This window comes from Girardinichthys multiradiatus, chromosome 13 (genome assembly GCF_021462225.1).
Source record: "Girardinichthys multiradiatus isolate DD_20200921_A chromosome 13, DD_fGirMul_XY1, whole genome shotgun sequence".
NCBI classification, from domain to species: Eukaryota; Metazoa; Chordata; class Actinopteri; order Cyprinodontiformes; family Goodeidae; genus Girardinichthys; species Girardinichthys multiradiatus.
In genome coordinates, this window is record NC_061806.1 from 13,563,319 (window position 1) to 13,578,708 (window position 15,390).

Sequence of the window (15,390 nt, forward strand, 5' to 3'; positions counted from 1 at the left end):
TTTTTTACACCAGAATGTCACTGGAATTTATAGGTTCGGCACTGGCGCCCTGGTCTCTCCACAGATTAGAGGGACTTCACTCCACAGCTCATGTGACAGACATGTAGTGGTCTGGAGAAGCTGCAGTGAACATTATGCTGCCTGCAACATTGTTCAGCATGATCAGTTTGGTGGTGGGTCAGTGTTGGTCTGGTGAGGCATATCTGTGGAGGGATGGACAGACCTGTACAGGATAAATGATGGCACCCTGACTGCCATTAGGTATCAGGATGAAATCCTTAGATCCATTGTTAGACCTTTGCTGGTGCAGTGGGTCCTGGGTTTTTCATGGTGTCTGATAATGCTCAGCCTCATGTTTCACAAGTATGCAGGCTGTTCCTGGAGGATGAAGGAATTGAAACTATTGACTAGCTTCCGTGCTCCTCTGACAAAAAAACATTTCTGGGACATCATATTTAGATCCATCTGACGCCACCATGTTGCACCTCAGACTGTCCCAGAGGTTAACAGGCCCTGGTCAGGATCTGCAAGATTTTCTTTTCAACTAAGATCTGATGTTTTTTCAAAGACTTCCTTTAATTTTTGTGAGCTGCATATTATGAAGTCAAGATGTGGGATGCCATCTGAGTTCTACCAAAGAAGAATGAATGCTGAAATTGAAGCAATAGGTGCTTCAACAAAGAATCAGTTCAAATGTGTGTGGACCTGCAACCTGATATTGCAGCTTCTGTTCCACTTTATAGTATTCCCTCTAAAATGTATAATTTTTTAGTTGAATTGTTCAGGATGTATGTCACATTAAAAGGTGGAAATAGTTTTGAAATCATTTCTCCTCTCATTTTCAATCCAAAATATCCTGGAGTTTTAACAGGGATGTGAAGACTTTGTATATCCAATTTAGATTATACCAAAAAACAGAAAAACGAAGAAAGAAATGTAACGGCATTGATTATGAGATCAAACAACTAAATTGTAAAACGTTTATTGGATTTTTGATATATAACATACATTAATTTACCATATATATACTGTTACTACTATACATCAAAGCCCTTTATTTAACTTTACTTATGAAGCTCTTCAAACAGCCACTGTCCCAAAGTGCCGTATACCAGAATAAATGAAAGGACATAAATAAAAAAGAGACAATGAGCAGAAAATACAAATAAAAGCATAGAGACCCAGACTTGATTATGCTGAAAAACAGACTTACAATAAGGACACATTTACTAACAATTCACTGAAAACAAAGGCATCCTCTCAAAGTGGTCAAAGGTCAAGGAGATGAGATAAACAGATGTGTCTGAATGCAAATTATTCTACATTTTGGGAGCAACAACAGTGAAGGCAGTGTGACAGTGGAATTTATGCTTGGTTTAGGCTCACACAGGACCAGCTGACCTGAGAGAACAGGCAGGGAGCGTGGCCTTCTGCTGTGACCTCCAACGGTCTTTCTGTTCCTGTTTCAGAGTGCTAACAGTTCAAAAAGGCAAAGTCATGATACAAGCATGGATATGCAAAGACTTTTGAAGCGATTTGTCACAAAGTAAGGCTAAACATGGAGTGAATGATAAATTACATTTTAACCTCATTTAGAATTGAATTTGTTTTATTTTATGTTACATATTTTGCAAAAAGAAAAAAGAAAATTCTTTCTATTCCCAACTGTTCACACATATCTCAGAGATTATTATAACTTTACAGTTGAACCATTTTTAATATCAGCCCTTCAACCTGATCTCAATTTTCAGGTATTGCTCTTTGTGCAGTGTAGAATCTGCCATCCCATGCAAAACCAACCTCAATCAGTACAGTGTTAAGATGATTTAAAACGACATCTGTAGCCATTTGCCTGTCTTGTTCTGTCCAGTTTTCATTATTTTGTACTCTCCTTTCAACTTCTTCCACCCCAAGCAATTTGCTCAAACTTTCAACTTCAGCACAGTTGCCATAGGGCCACACCTGTGTGTCAGTCGTGTCCAAGCCAAACATATTACTGCAAGATTTGCAAGGATTCATTGGTGTCCCTGTTCTGAGTTTAAAGGCTTCACATCTGACATCCACAGGAAGCTGGAAGGTTCCATTAAAGTACACCTTCCTCATTTTATTAGGACAGTAGCTTATCACTGCATTAGCTACATATTTATGCCAGAAATGAAAGCAGGATGCTGCAATCAGGATTTGGCCAGCAGGACGACCAGTGGTGGACATGGAGACTCCATAGTGCCTCACTGAATCGTTCTTGTTGGCATGAGAGACGCAGAGGGTGGAGGAGAACAACACTTTCTTAGAAGCATTTGCCATCAACTCAAGGGTGATTTCTCGCAGACTCGTTCTTATTGCATCTTCATTCTCTCGTCCCTCCAGGTTAACAACCTAAGATAAAACAAAAATAATGAAAAGCAAAAGCTACATTTCTAAGACATCATCATACTTTAAATTACACACAGGCAATCACTGTACTGATTGGTTGAATTTTGAAACAGTTGGTTGCATTGGACTTTGAGTATCAAAGTAAAGGGGCCTGAGTATAAATGTAATGTGAAAAAGTTTAGGGGCAAGGCACTGTATGTAGGACTTTACCAAATAAAAATATCTCACCATGTCCAGCAGACATGAAATGGGACTCCGTCTAGGTAGCTGAGAGGAATAATGTTTGAAAGGCTCCGGATGGGCTTCCATTAAGTCCCCAAGTACGTCCTCATCATCATCCAAAAGTTCTCTGGGAGAAAATGCTGGTCTATTAATCTTCCCCAAAAAGAAGATGCTATGAAGAATCTAGAAAGTAAAAACATACACAAAGAGATGTTTTTCTACAAGCATAAGAACCATGAAGTGAATGAAAGTATGAAGCATTATATTACAATCATACACACCTCATCCACCAATTCAGAAGTGTCTTCTGGAGTGCGTGTAGTCATTTCCATCATTTTTTTAATAAGTAGGAAAGCATTTCTTCTGAAAACCTCACTGTCGTCCAGAAAATATTTTCTAAATTAATAATAAAAAGAACATATTTAAGGAAAATTAAACATCAGACATAAACATAATCTTTTATGTTTCTATAAACTGACTTACATGTTCTGCTCCTTAGCCTGTAAATATGAAACAATACATTATAAAAGTGCACATTTATTGATGATTACTACGATTAGAAATGTATTAAAGCCTACAAAGATATATTATAGATAATCCTAAAGGTAATGACAAAGATAACATACAAGTTGCCACTCACCATAGCTTCTGGGTAAATGAAACTGACAGAAACACTAAGCCCGTCCCCTTGACTCAACTAATTTGGTTTCCTTTGTTTGACGTTAACTCAAACTGTGATCGTACACCCAACCCATAATTAGCAAGAACCACGAAAGCTTTAGCACAGCAGGAAGTATTTGGTCAAAGTTGAGCAAGGTGTGGCAGCTGTACAGAAAATAAAAAGCACAGCATAACCTGCTCTGTTAGATTATTTAGAGGACAATACAGCACAAGGTAAAACACATAGTGGAAAAACTAAATGGTGCATTAATCTTGTGGTACAGTCATCATAAATATGTTAATCTTGGGCTTCTAATGATTTCATTATGAACTGTTCAGAATCCAGGGTTGAATGATTCTAACTGCAATGATGTTTAAAAGCAAGAATTTGGTGAACAAGTTTGAGTTTATCAGAATATTTTTTCAAATCCACATGGGGTCACGATTATACCCACAGGATCAAATAAATCTTTTATATTTAGGGCTCATGGTTCGAGAATGACAACTTGTGAGGACCTTTTAATTTCTTCCTACCCATAATGATTGCTTGTCACCAATGAAATCCCTTTTGGGTTTTGTTTAACAGCGCCCTTTAGACTGACCAATATTTAGAACATTAGGTACGTTTCTGTAATTCAGTGAAGATTTAAAAAGGAGAGCTGTAGATTTACACAAGTTGTAAAAAAGCCTTTCAGGGTAATTTCTAAACTACTGCAGATTCAAAGATCACATGTCTTCTCGAGTCATTTCCAACATTTTCCAAATAAGTAGGAAAGCATTTCTTTTGAAAACCTGACTGTCGTCCAGAAAATCTTCTCTAAATTAATAATAAAAAGAATATATTTAAGGAAAATTAAACATCAGACATCAACATAATCTTTTATGTTTCTATAAACTGACTGACTTATGTGTCTTGCTCAGTAGCCTGTAGATATGAAACATAATACATTATAAAAGTGCACATTTATTGATGATTACTACGATTAGAAATGTATTAAAGCCTACAAAGATATATTATAGATAAACCTAAAGGTAATGACAAAGATAACATACAAGTTGCCACTCACCATAGCTTCTGGGAAATGAAACTGACAGAAACACTAAGCCTTGACTCAACTAACTTGGTTTCCTGTGTGTGACAGTGATCGTACACCCAACCCATATTTAGCAAGAACCACGAAAGCTTTAGCACAGCAGAAAGTATGTAGTCAAAGTTGCAGGTGTGGCAGCTGGAGGACACTGTGAACACTTTTTCCTCACTCTTCTGTTTTCTCCTGCTGCTCCACATTTATGCTTTATTTGCAATTATTGTAGCCATTACCTTTGAGTTCCCATGTTTTTTTCTCTCAGTAGAAAGGACTCTTTGTTCTTTGGTTGTGTGTCCTTTCATAAATGGTTCGGTGTCTTCATATTGACTCTACATTGCAATGCCAATGCTTGGGGTCACAGAAGGATGTGAAGTGTCTTAAACAGGATGATATACAGGAAACTATGCTGTGAAAGTCGGCTCCTCCTCCCAGAAGTAGATTCAGATATTTTAAATACAGGTCCTTCTCAAAATATTAGCATATTGTGATAAAGTTCATTATTTTCCATAATGTCATGATGAAAATTTAACATTCATATATTTTAGATTAATTGCACACTAACTGAAATATTTCAGGTCTTTTACAGGGGTTGGACAATGAAACTGAAACACCTGTCATTTTAGTGTGGGAGGTTTCATGGCTAAATTGGACCAGCCTGGTAGCCAGTCTTCATTGATTGCACATTGCACCAGTAAGAGCAGAGTGTGAAGGTTCAATTAGCAGGGTAAGAGCACAGTTTTGCTCAAAATATTGAAATGCACACAACATTATGGGTGACATACCAGAGTTCAAAAGAGGACAAATTGTTGGTGCACGTCTTGCTGGCGCATCTGTGACCAAGACAGCAAGTCTTTGTGATGTATCTAGAGCCACGGTATCCAGGGTAATGTCAGCATACCACCAAGAAGGACGAACCACATCCAACAGGATTAACTGTGGACGCAAGAGGAAGCTGTCTGAAAGGGATGTTCGGGTGCTAACCTGGATTGTATCCAAAAAACATAAAACCACGGCTGCCCAAATCATGGCAGAATTAAATGTGCACCTCAACTCTCCTGTTTCCACCAGAACTGTTCGTCAGGAGCTCCACAGGGTCAATATACACGGCCGGGCTGCTATTGCCAAACCTTTGGTCACTCATGCCAATGCCAAACGTTGGTTTCAATGGTGCAAGGAGCGCAAATCTTGGGCTGTGGACAATGTGAAACATGTATTGTTCTCTGATGAGTCCACCTTTACTGTTTTCCCCACATCCGGGAGAGTTACGGTGTGGAGAAGCCCCTAAGAAGCATACCAATCAGACTGTTGCATGTCCAGAGTGAAGCATGGGGGTGGATCAGTGATGGTTTGGGCTGCCATATCATGGCATTACCTTGGCCCAATACTTGTGCTAGATGGGCACGTCACTGCCAAGGACTACCGAACCATTCTTGAGGACCATGTGCATCCAATGGTTCAAACATTGTATCCTGAAGGCGGTGCCGTGTATCAGGATGACAATGCACCAAGACACACAGCAAGACTGGTGAAAGATTGGTTTGATGAACATGAAAGTGAAGTTGAACATCTCCCATGGCCTGGACAGTCACCAGATCTAAATATTATTGAGCCACTTTGGGGTGTTTTGGAGGAGCGAGTCAGGAAACATTTTCCTCCACCAGTATCACGTAGTGACCTGGCCACTATCCTGCAAGAAGAATGGCTTAAAATCCCTCTGACCACTGTGCAGGACTTGTATATGTCATTCCCAAGACAAATTGATGCTGTATTGGCCGCAAAAGGAGGCCCTACATCATACTAATAAATTATTGTGGTCTAAAACCAGGTGTTTCAGTTTCATTGTCCAACCCCTGTATTGTCTTAATACGGATGATTTTGGCATACAGCTCATTAAAACCCAAAATTCCTATCTCACAAAATTAGCATATCATTAAAAGGGTCTCTAAACGAGCTATGAACCTAATCATCTGAATCAACAAGTTAACTCTAAACACCTGCAAAAGATTCCTGAGGCCTTTAAAACTCCCAGCCTGGTTCATCACTCAAAACCCCAATCATGGGTAAGACTGCCATCCTGACTGCTGTCCAGAAGGCCACTATTGACACCCTCAAGCAAGAGGGTAAGACACAGAAAGAAATTTCTGAACAAATAGGCTGTTCCCAGAGTGCTGTATCAAGGCACCTCAGTGGGAAGTCTGTGGGAAGGAAAAAGTGTGGCAGAAAACGCTGCACAACAAGAAGAGGTGACCGGACCCTGAGGAAGATTGTGGAGAAGGGCCGATTCCAGACCTTGGGGGACCTGCGGAAGCAGTGGACTGAGTCTGGAGTAGAAACATCCAGAGCCACCGTGCACAGGCGTGTGCAAGAAATGGGCTACAGGTGCCGCATTCCCCAGTCCTGGGCTACAGAGAAGCAGCACTGGACTGTTGCTCAGTGGTCCAAAGTACTTTTTTCGGATGAAAGCAAATTCTGCATGTCATTCGGAAATCAAGGTGCCAGAGTCTGGAGGAAGACTGGGGAGAAGGAAATGCCAAAATGCCAGAAGTCCAGTGTCAAGTACCCACAGTCACTGATGGTCTGGGGTGCCGTGTCAGCTGCTGGTGTTGGTCCACTGTGTTTTATCAAGGGCAGGGTCAATGCAGCTAGCTATCAGGAGATTTTGGAGCACTTCATGCTTCCATCTGCTGAAAAGCTTTATGGAGATGAAGATTTCATTTTTCAGCACGACCTGGCACCTGCTCACAGTGCCAAAACCACTGGTAAAGGGTTTACTGACCATGGTATCACTGTGCTCAATTGGCCTGCCAACTCTCCTGACCTGAACCCCATAGAGAATCTGTGGGATATTGTGAAGAGAACGTTGAGAGACTCAAGACCCAACACTCTGGATGAGCTAAAGGCCGCTATCGAAGCATCCTGGGCCTCCATAAGACCTCAGCAGTGCCACAGGCTGATTGCCTCCATGCCACGCCGCATTGAAGCAGTCATTTCTGCAAAAGGATTCCCGACCAAGTATTGAGTGCATAACTGTACATGATTATTTGAAGGTTGACGTTTTTTGTATTAAAAACACTTATTTTATTGGTCGGATGAAATATGCTAATTTTGTGAGATAGGAATTTTGGGTTTTCATGAGCTGTATGCCAAAATCATCCATATTAAGACAATAAAAGACCTGAAATATTTCAGTTAGTGTGCAATGAATCTAAAATATATGAATGTTAAATTTTCATCATGACATTATGTAAAATAATGAACTTTATCACAATATGCTAATATTTTGAGAAGGACCTGTAGCAGAAGGTATCTGGAGCGGCTGAATGACGGCATTTACTGATCTGGAAGGCGATCTGGTTGCATTAAAATAAAATAAGAAAATAATTGGACTCGTCTTTGAACAACTGTTGGCCTGTCAACTGCATAATTAATATTATGAATCAATGTTCACACAACTAATACCAATGAAGCAGAAGCACATTAAATAAAAAATCTGGGACAATAATGCAGACCAGTAATGTCGAGGAACATTATGCTGGGAAAGGAAACTAAAGAAAGATTGATGACAAGTTCCAACATTTTAAGATTAGATTTTAATAACAAGAGAATTTGTTAAAATGTTAAGTAATGTTATGGAAATTTTTGTGCCTTGCTTGATTTGCTCTTTGATTCTCTACAGGAACTGACAAAAGTATTAGAACCCCTCAGTGTTGTTCCATTCTTCTCTTATTTAGTCTTAGAGTAATGGTTTCTCAGCCTTCTGCTTGCAGCTGTGAGATATGTGTGCCACACTATTAAGATTATGTCTAGGACAACAGGTCTCATGAGAGTCACCTTGAAAACTGTTGTCGCTTATAGGAGAACTTTTACTTTGTCTGGTCAGAATGATTTGGCAGCACTACTGAGTGCATCTCCAATGCTGTAAAATCCTCTCTTGCAAGAATAAAATAAAGCTGATTCTGAGTGACAATCATCCTTCTCTGGATGCAAATTTTTCTACAACAGTAATTTACAGTGTGAGTTTTAACTGGAAAGACCAATTGTCAACCTCTCACATGATGCTATATTACAGTTTTTCAACATCAGCGTTAATCTGCAATTCATTTTATTTAAACAAGTTAATTCCATAGAAATAACATATCTCTTCTACAGGGGAGACCTGGCCAAGCATGGCGCAGCATGGTTACATTACTAAAAACAATAAAGAAATTAAATTTACATAAAAACCTTTTAAACTCATTCAGTGTAATTAGTTTGTAGTTGATTCAACGTATCGGGAGCTGAAAACCAGAATGATTTCTTGTCTACATCAGTTTGAACTTTGGGAACAACTGCAGAACATCCAATGATCAGGTCCATTTGCCTTTGTTAAAAGACAAAACAGGTAAGATGGGGTTGATGCCTAAAATGATTTGTAAACCAATAAATACCTGACTGAGACAATGGGTATACAGGCACATCCAGTTAACTTTAGCATATAGTGTATAGTGATGAGTAAGGCAGCCAGACTTGGAAATGAATCTCAGCGAATCGCCCAGCCAGAGACAGTGAACAGAAGGAATTGGAATTAATTCTCAGTGAACAGAAGCACTCATATTGAGCACATCATCATTGTCAATAACAGGTAAAAACTTGTTTCCACCAAAAAAAAAAAAAAAAAGGCAAGACCTGGTTGTGTAAGAAAATCCCAATAAAAGTTGCTTTTTTCTTAAAAAAATACCGAACATGTTCCTTAAAAGTCAAGCGATCATGAATAATAAAAAAAAGTCAGATATAGATATAATTTCTAATTTTTCAGAGTGGTGATCTTGAAGATTGGGAGAAAAAAAAAAACATGCATTTAGTTTTATTTACATTCAGGGTAACCTCCAAACTAGAAGTTCATTTTGTGTTCTATTGAATAATAATGGACCCTGCAAGGAATCTTGAGGGATATCCTTTTTAACATGTACTACCTCATGATTTATATATACAAACATCACAGACAGGAACAAAACGGCTCAAAGTGCTCTGGTTTTTTTAACCCTTGGAGCAAAATATGATCACGTTCCACCTCTCTGCAACTGAGTCAGCTTGCTGTCAGGGAGGAAGCTGACGCACTGCTGATGACACCTGCAGGGAGGACAACAGAGAATGATTACTATGTTGGTTTAACACAGCCCTATTATGTTTTCCACTGCTATTCATGAATCCAACTGCAAACAGAAGTTAATGTCTGTAGGAAGATCCAGTACCATCTAAAGTTTCATTAGGTCTAAACAGTCAAGTCATATTTACAGAAGCAACACACAGAGCTTGCACATCTTAAGCTAGCTTATAAACTAAGACAGTTCAAGTTAAAAATGCATGTTTTTTTATAAATGTATGAATTTTATTTTACATTATAACATTTATTTTAAATCCCAACCTAATAGGACACTCACCTCTGCTTCTGTCTGCTTTTTCTGATATTCTCCAGGAGGGCAGATTTGTGAGAAGCCACCAGTTTATGATGCTCTTCATCCAACTTCTTCCCAACAGGGCCCTGCTTCACCTTCTCCCAGTCCTCTTTGGTCTAACCATAACAGAAAACACCAGAAACATACTGTTGACTCTCCCAGACCGACCATCAGAATAAATCTTCACACATCCAGTCAATGACTCACCATGTCTTTGAAGGCCTCCCCATGGTAATAGCTTTTTAATGCAGGATATGCTATTCCCTCACCAAACATCTGATTCAGGTCGGAGGCCACCAGATGCAGCTCGTCTCCGTCATAGCCGTACACCTTTTTGTCCTCACATGTCATCAAGACAAGCTGGTCACATGGGTACGGAGTTCCCTTCACATAACCGATAACCTGCATCTCCACTGGGATGCGAAGATAAAACTTTCCCCATCCTTTCACCTCTGCATGGCGGTCCCTGTACTCTGTGTCCTCCACGGGTGCTATGGTCAGTATAGCCTGAACTGGACTACATAAGCTGACGTTTTGGCCTCTATATGATATCAGAGTCAGATACTCTGCACCTGAAACACATCACAGACATCAGGAATATTTGAAGAAAACAAACTTTTTATTTAATGTAGTTCAGATATATGTAACCTACCTCTTATTCCACTGCAGGGTAGAAAACCATCTGATGCAAAGCTGAGAGATACAAAAAAACTGTTACAAATAACCAGGTAAAATAACTAACGTTTTCTAGACTCCTTCTGGGTCTGCCCTGTTCAATTTTCCTCTCAATCTTCGTCATGCAAAACCTTCTTTAATTCTTGCTTTGCAATGGACCACTAATGATTATGTTCTACAGCGATGAGTTGAAACGTAGGTCGGCATTTCTTCTTCCTCTTAATATTGATGTTTGTCCCTCCAGCTTCAGGTCCTCTTTCTTCAGCATTTATCTCGTCTTCCATCCGCAACAGTGGAAATAGAGCCTCTATATGATCATCTAGTTTAGACAAGTAGTTTGCCATCCCTTAGAAATTACACAACATCTTCCTTAACTCCGCCATCTGAAGAGTATTTAACATCTTGAAACACCAATTTTCAGAATCTTGCAGGTGCGTCTGATAGGAAATTTTTTATCTTAAATTATATTGTACAGGGGACTGTACAGTGGTGCCGTTGTTTGCATTGCAGCAATAATGTCTTGAATCCCAGCATGGCGTCTTCCTGTATCCTCTATGGAATTTTCATGCTCTCCCAGTGCATGTATAGGTTCTCCCCGGGTACTCCAGCTTCCTCCCAACATGTACATGTTAGGTTAAGTGGACACTTTGAATTGCCCTCAAGTGTAAATGAGTGCATGCTGGCATATTAGTTATCCTGTGTGTCTCTGTGTGACCCTTTGATGGACTGGCAACACTTTCAGACTGACTCAGACTCACCACAAACTCAAACTATTTGCGTGACTTACAACTAAAACAATACAACCAACACTGAGTGATTTTCATTTGATATATTACACGTCAGTTTATAAAGCATGCAGTTTAAGAGGAAAATGGTACTTACAGTTGGGGCTCCTCCATTGTGCCTTTCTGTCAATTTAGACAAACTCAAATGAATATTCTTTAAACTCCTGATACACATGTAAACTGCTTGCTGACAACAATAACTTTATTAAGACAACAAAAAAAGTCAAAAACTAAAACTCTTTAGTGTGAAGCTTAAATGTGGCTTCTCCCCAAAACACTGGAGCTACTAAGGGGTCATTTATTATACTCTGAAACTAGTTGACCTTCTAATTCTCTTCAATTATACCCCCCCAACTTTGACTGTGGACCTTTGCTCTAATACAATGTTTTAAAAAAAGATAAAGAAAAATCCAACTTTAGAGATATTTTCGTAAATTTGTCATTAGTATTTCTGCACATTTGTGAACTAACAGGAATGAGAAAAATAAACAATAACATTTTTTATTAAAGTAAACCGTTTCACTTTTACCTAAAAAAAAATTGTAAAAAGATATATTCTGCCGTCTTTCAAAATTCAGTGTAGCATTGTTTTCGTTTCTGTATCGTCTTGCTTCCAAGTGCCCACGTTTTTATTAGTATTATTTTTAAAAACGGAACATTGACGGTTGAAGAAAAACTAAGTAAAACTAAATTAAACTCAGATTTAGTTACTCTTAATGTGTCTACGTTTATTCATATAATGTTGGAAGAACTATTTTATCAAATAAATTATTTGTAGTAAAAAACTAACTTGAGGAGAATGAATTTGTATTGAGAAGATTAATGCTACGCAACAAACAAGGGGATCAAAAACGCCATTCTAGTTTTCGTTTCCTGTCTATGGAAACGTTGAACGCTTCAGACTTTGCGCTTTTATTCTTTTCATAACTTGTCTTTTATGTAACTAAACCATCAAATATTAGCTTTTTTAGTTTGAAACGGTATTATTTTTCAGCTTCTCAGTTGTTTAGTGTGTATTGCCAGTTTGAAGTATTGCGAAATGTTAGTAGACTAAATCGTTTTGGACACAACGCGGAGTTGAAATCTTTATGACTATAAAACAAAGTAGTTTACGTATCTTTAGCTAACAATAGCTGTTAATAATGTCAAATAAAAAAAGCTTGTTACCTCAGTAACAAACCAGCAGCTTCCACTGTCGTCTTCACCAAAAAGAATACCCGCACTTCCGGATCTTCTGGTTTTACGACAGCTTAATGCCGCCTTCACGGACTGCCGGAATATTGTGAACACAAATACTCTAATTCCCATTTTTTAATTCAAGTCTTTTATTTAGAAACAATTTCTCAGATGGTTGTAGTTATCAAAGCCTGGTGTATAAAGGTCATATTTAGGTTATTTCAGTTGAAGAGCTTTAGCCTACGTTTGAATCGTCTTACATCACACGAGGGAACGAGAGAGTATGACGCAAAGGTATTTAATCACGTCCAAGTATATAAATACACCAGGATGATCATATAATTTCAAATAAAGTTGACTGTGTCGGGGCGTTTACATGTATGTGCTTTTATCTTGGTGGAAAACTGAATGACCAGAAAACCGCCACGTTTTGTAACACTATAAATTCGTTTGTTTGAAATACAGGTCCTTCTCAAAACATTAACATATTGTTATAAAGTTCATTATTTTCTATAATGTAATGATGAAAATTTAACATTCATATATTTTAGATTCATTGCCCACTAACTGAAATATTTCAGGTCTTTTATTGTCTTAATACGGATGATTTTGGCATACAGCTCATGAAAACCCAAAATTCCTATCTCACAAAATTAGCATATTTCATCCGACCAATAAAAGAAAAGTGTTTTTAATACAAAAAACGTTAACCTTCAAATAATCATGTACAGTTATGCACTCAATACTTGGTCGGGAATCCTTTTGCAGAAATGACTCCTTCAATGCGGCGTGGCATGGAGGCAATCAGCCTGTGGCACTGCTGAGGTCTTATGGAGGCCCAGGATGCTTCGATAGCGGCCTTTAGCTCATCCATAGTGTTGGGTCTTGAGTCTCTCAACGTTCTCTTCACAATATCCCACAGATTCTCTATGGGGTTCAGGTCAGGAGAGTTGGCAGGCCAATTGAGCACAGTGATACCATGGTCAGTAAACCCTTTACCAGTGGTTTTGGCACTGTGAGCAGGTGCCAGGTCGTGCTGAAAAATGAAATCTTCATCTCCATAAAGCTTTTCAGCAGATGGAAGCATGAAGTGCTCCAAAATCTCCTGATAGCTAGCTGCATTGACCCTGCCCTTGATAAAACACAGTGGACCAACACCAGCAGCTGACACGGCACCCCAGACCATCACTGACTGTGGGTACTTGACACTGGACTTCTGGCATTTTGGCATTTCCTTCTCCCCAGTCTTCCTCCAGACTCTGGCACCTTGATTTCCGAATGACATGCAGAATTTGCTTTCATCCGAAAAAAGTACTTTGGACCACTGAGCAACAGTCCAGTGCTGCTTCTCTGTAGCCCAGGTCTGGGGAATGCGGCACCTGTAGCCCATTTCCTGCACACGCCTGTGCACGGTGGCTCTGGATGTTTCTACTCCAGACTCAGTCCACTGCTTCCGCAGGTCCCCCAAGGTCTGGAATCGGCCCTTCTCCACAATCTTCCTCAGGGTCCGGTCACCTCTTCTCGTTGTGCAGCGTTTTCTGCCACACTTTTTCCTTCCCACAGACTTCCCACTGAGGTGCCTTGATACAGCACTCTGGGAACAGCCTATTCGTTCAGAAATTTCTTTCTGTGTCTTACCCTCTTGCTTGAGGGTGTCAATAGTGGCCTTCTGGACACCAGTCAGGTCGGCAGTCTTACCCATGATTGGGGTTTTGAGTGATGAACCAGGCTGGGAGTTTTAAAGGCCTCAGGAATCTTTTGCAGGTGTTTAGAGTTAACTCGTTGATTCAGATGATTAGGTTCATAGCTCGTTTAGAGACCCTTTTAATTATATGCTAATTTTGTGAGATAGGAATTTTGGGTTTTCATGAGCTGTATGCCAAAATCATCCGTATTAAGACAATAAATGACCTGAAATATTTCAGTTAGTGTGCAATGAATCTAAAATATATGAATGTTACATTTTCATCATGACATTATGGAAAATAATGAACTTTATAACAATATGCTAATTTTTTGAGAAGGACCTGTAATTGTGCTGTTGGATAGATCAGCAGTCACTGTTTCATCGCTGCTCGTCTCTGAGTTTTAATTTCCAGTGACTCACTTTGTCCACGTGATTTGCTGGAAGCTCTGTACGTTCTTAGTCAAAAGTGAATGAGACATGCACATGGAATAACTAAGCAGGAAGAGAAATCTATTTCTTATCATCAACAAGCTCTACCAACAAATAAAGGACATCAAAGTACAGCTGCCATCATCTTGTTGATCTTGACGAATTTTTCAAAGTATTATTCTGTTTGGTATCACTGCCAAGGTTCTGTAATCAGCATAGAAACAGTGTTGGTTCTTGCATGAATGGTGCCCTCAATAACATAGCCCATAAAGCACAAATCAGATAATGTTTCTCACATTTTGGCCCAATAACTTATCAGAATCATTAGGAACTAAAACAATTCAGATTTGTTTGGAGGTAGGTCTTGTATGGAGGTAAATCTGGAGCACAATGATTTGTGCATTGTAACTATGAGTTTGAAGTCACACAGAGAAACACTTGGTTATAGGAGTTTTGTAATTGTAGATTTTCTTTCTGTCTTTTACAGTTACAAAACAACAGTTTCAGCTTTGTATTCTGTGAATCACGCATCAAAAACCTCTTGCATTCACAGTTTTGATCCAGTTGATCCAAAAGAAATGGTGCACAAATACTTGTGCATTGTAACTATTGTGTTTCATAAATGTAGAATGCTTCTTTTTCACAAATACAAAACAACAGTTGCATCTAATCAGATCCTTAGAGCAGCTAAACTGCAAAACAACTCTTGTTTGCAGACAAACTGTATAAATTGGGCCTCAATGCTGCTATCTTTATATTAGGCTACTGTGCAAATTTTGTCATTTTCGTGTAAACTTGTTTAATCCTGCAATTTTTGGCCTAAAACCACTTTAGTGCTTCCCTCTTTGGGTTGAACAGTG

The 15,390-nt window shown here is 39.0% G+C and overlaps 2 protein-coding genes and 1 long non-coding RNA gene across 5 annotated transcripts in view; all 3 read right to left on the minus strand.

Annotated features, from left to right (window-relative positions):
* Nucleotides 1–966: 966 nt before the first annotated feature.
* On the minus strand, nucleotides 967–3,047 carry LOC124879367. The gene is made up of 3 exons (XM_047383897.1): nucleotides 2,877–3,047; nucleotides 2,602–2,778; nucleotides 967–2,376 (listed from the first exon to the last, which is right to left on the minus strand). The coding sequence occupies exons 1-3, from the start codon at nucleotides 2,928–2,930 to the stop codon at nucleotides 1,741–1,743; spliced, it is 867 nt and encodes a 288-aa protein (XP_047239853.1). The 5' UTR covers nucleotides 2,931–3,047; the 3' UTR covers nucleotides 967–1,740.
* Nucleotides 3,048–7,914: 4,867 nt separating this feature from the next.
* LOC124879368 lies at nucleotides 7,915–12,557 on the minus strand. The gene is made up of 6 exons (XM_047383898.1): nucleotides 12,406–12,557; nucleotides 11,336–11,361; nucleotides 10,431–10,471; nucleotides 9,986–10,350; nucleotides 9,764–9,894; nucleotides 7,915–9,452 (listed from the first exon to the last, which is right to left on the minus strand). Exons 1-6 carry the CDS (start codon nucleotides 12,544–12,546, stop codon nucleotides 9,383–9,385), a joined length of 774 nt encoding a protein of 257 aa, XP_047239854.1. The 5' UTR covers nucleotides 12,547–12,557; the 3' UTR covers nucleotides 7,915–9,382.
* Nucleotides 7,915–15,390, minus strand: part of LOC124879370 — a 28,648-nt gene continuing 21,172 nt past the window's right edge. For all 3 annotated transcript variants that reach the window (XR_007041022.1, XR_007041021.1, XR_007041020.1), the window contains one exon: nucleotides 7,915–8,388. This is a non-coding gene — a long non-coding RNA (uncharacterized LOC124879370). The remainder of the gene's footprint in view (nucleotides 8,389–15,390) is intronic.

Coding starts and splice junctions, on each gene's coding strand:
- LOC124879367 (XM_047383897.1), bottom strand. CDS start 2,930: ATGATGGAAATGACTACACGCACTCCAGAAGACACTTCTGAATTGGTG. Junction 2,779..2,876: donor CTTCTGAATTGGTGGATGAG/GTGTGTATGATT, acceptor TTTACTTTCTAG/ATTCTTCATAGCATCTTCTT. Junction 2,377..2,601: donor TTTCATGTCTGCTGGACATG/GTGAGATATTTT, acceptor GTTTTATCTTAG/GTTGTTAACCTGGAGGGACG.
- LOC124879368 (XM_047383898.1), bottom strand. CDS start 12,546: ATGGGAATTAGAGTATTTGTGTTCACAATATTCCGGCAGTCCGTGAAG. Junction 11,362..12,405: donor GCTGCTGGTTTGTTACTGAG/GTAACAAGCTTT, acceptor CTAAATTGACAG/AAAGGCACAATGGAGGAGCC. Junction 10,351..10,430: donor ACCCTGCAGTGGAATAAGAG/GTAGGTTACATA, acceptor GATGTGTTTCAG/GTGCAGAGTATCTGACTCTG.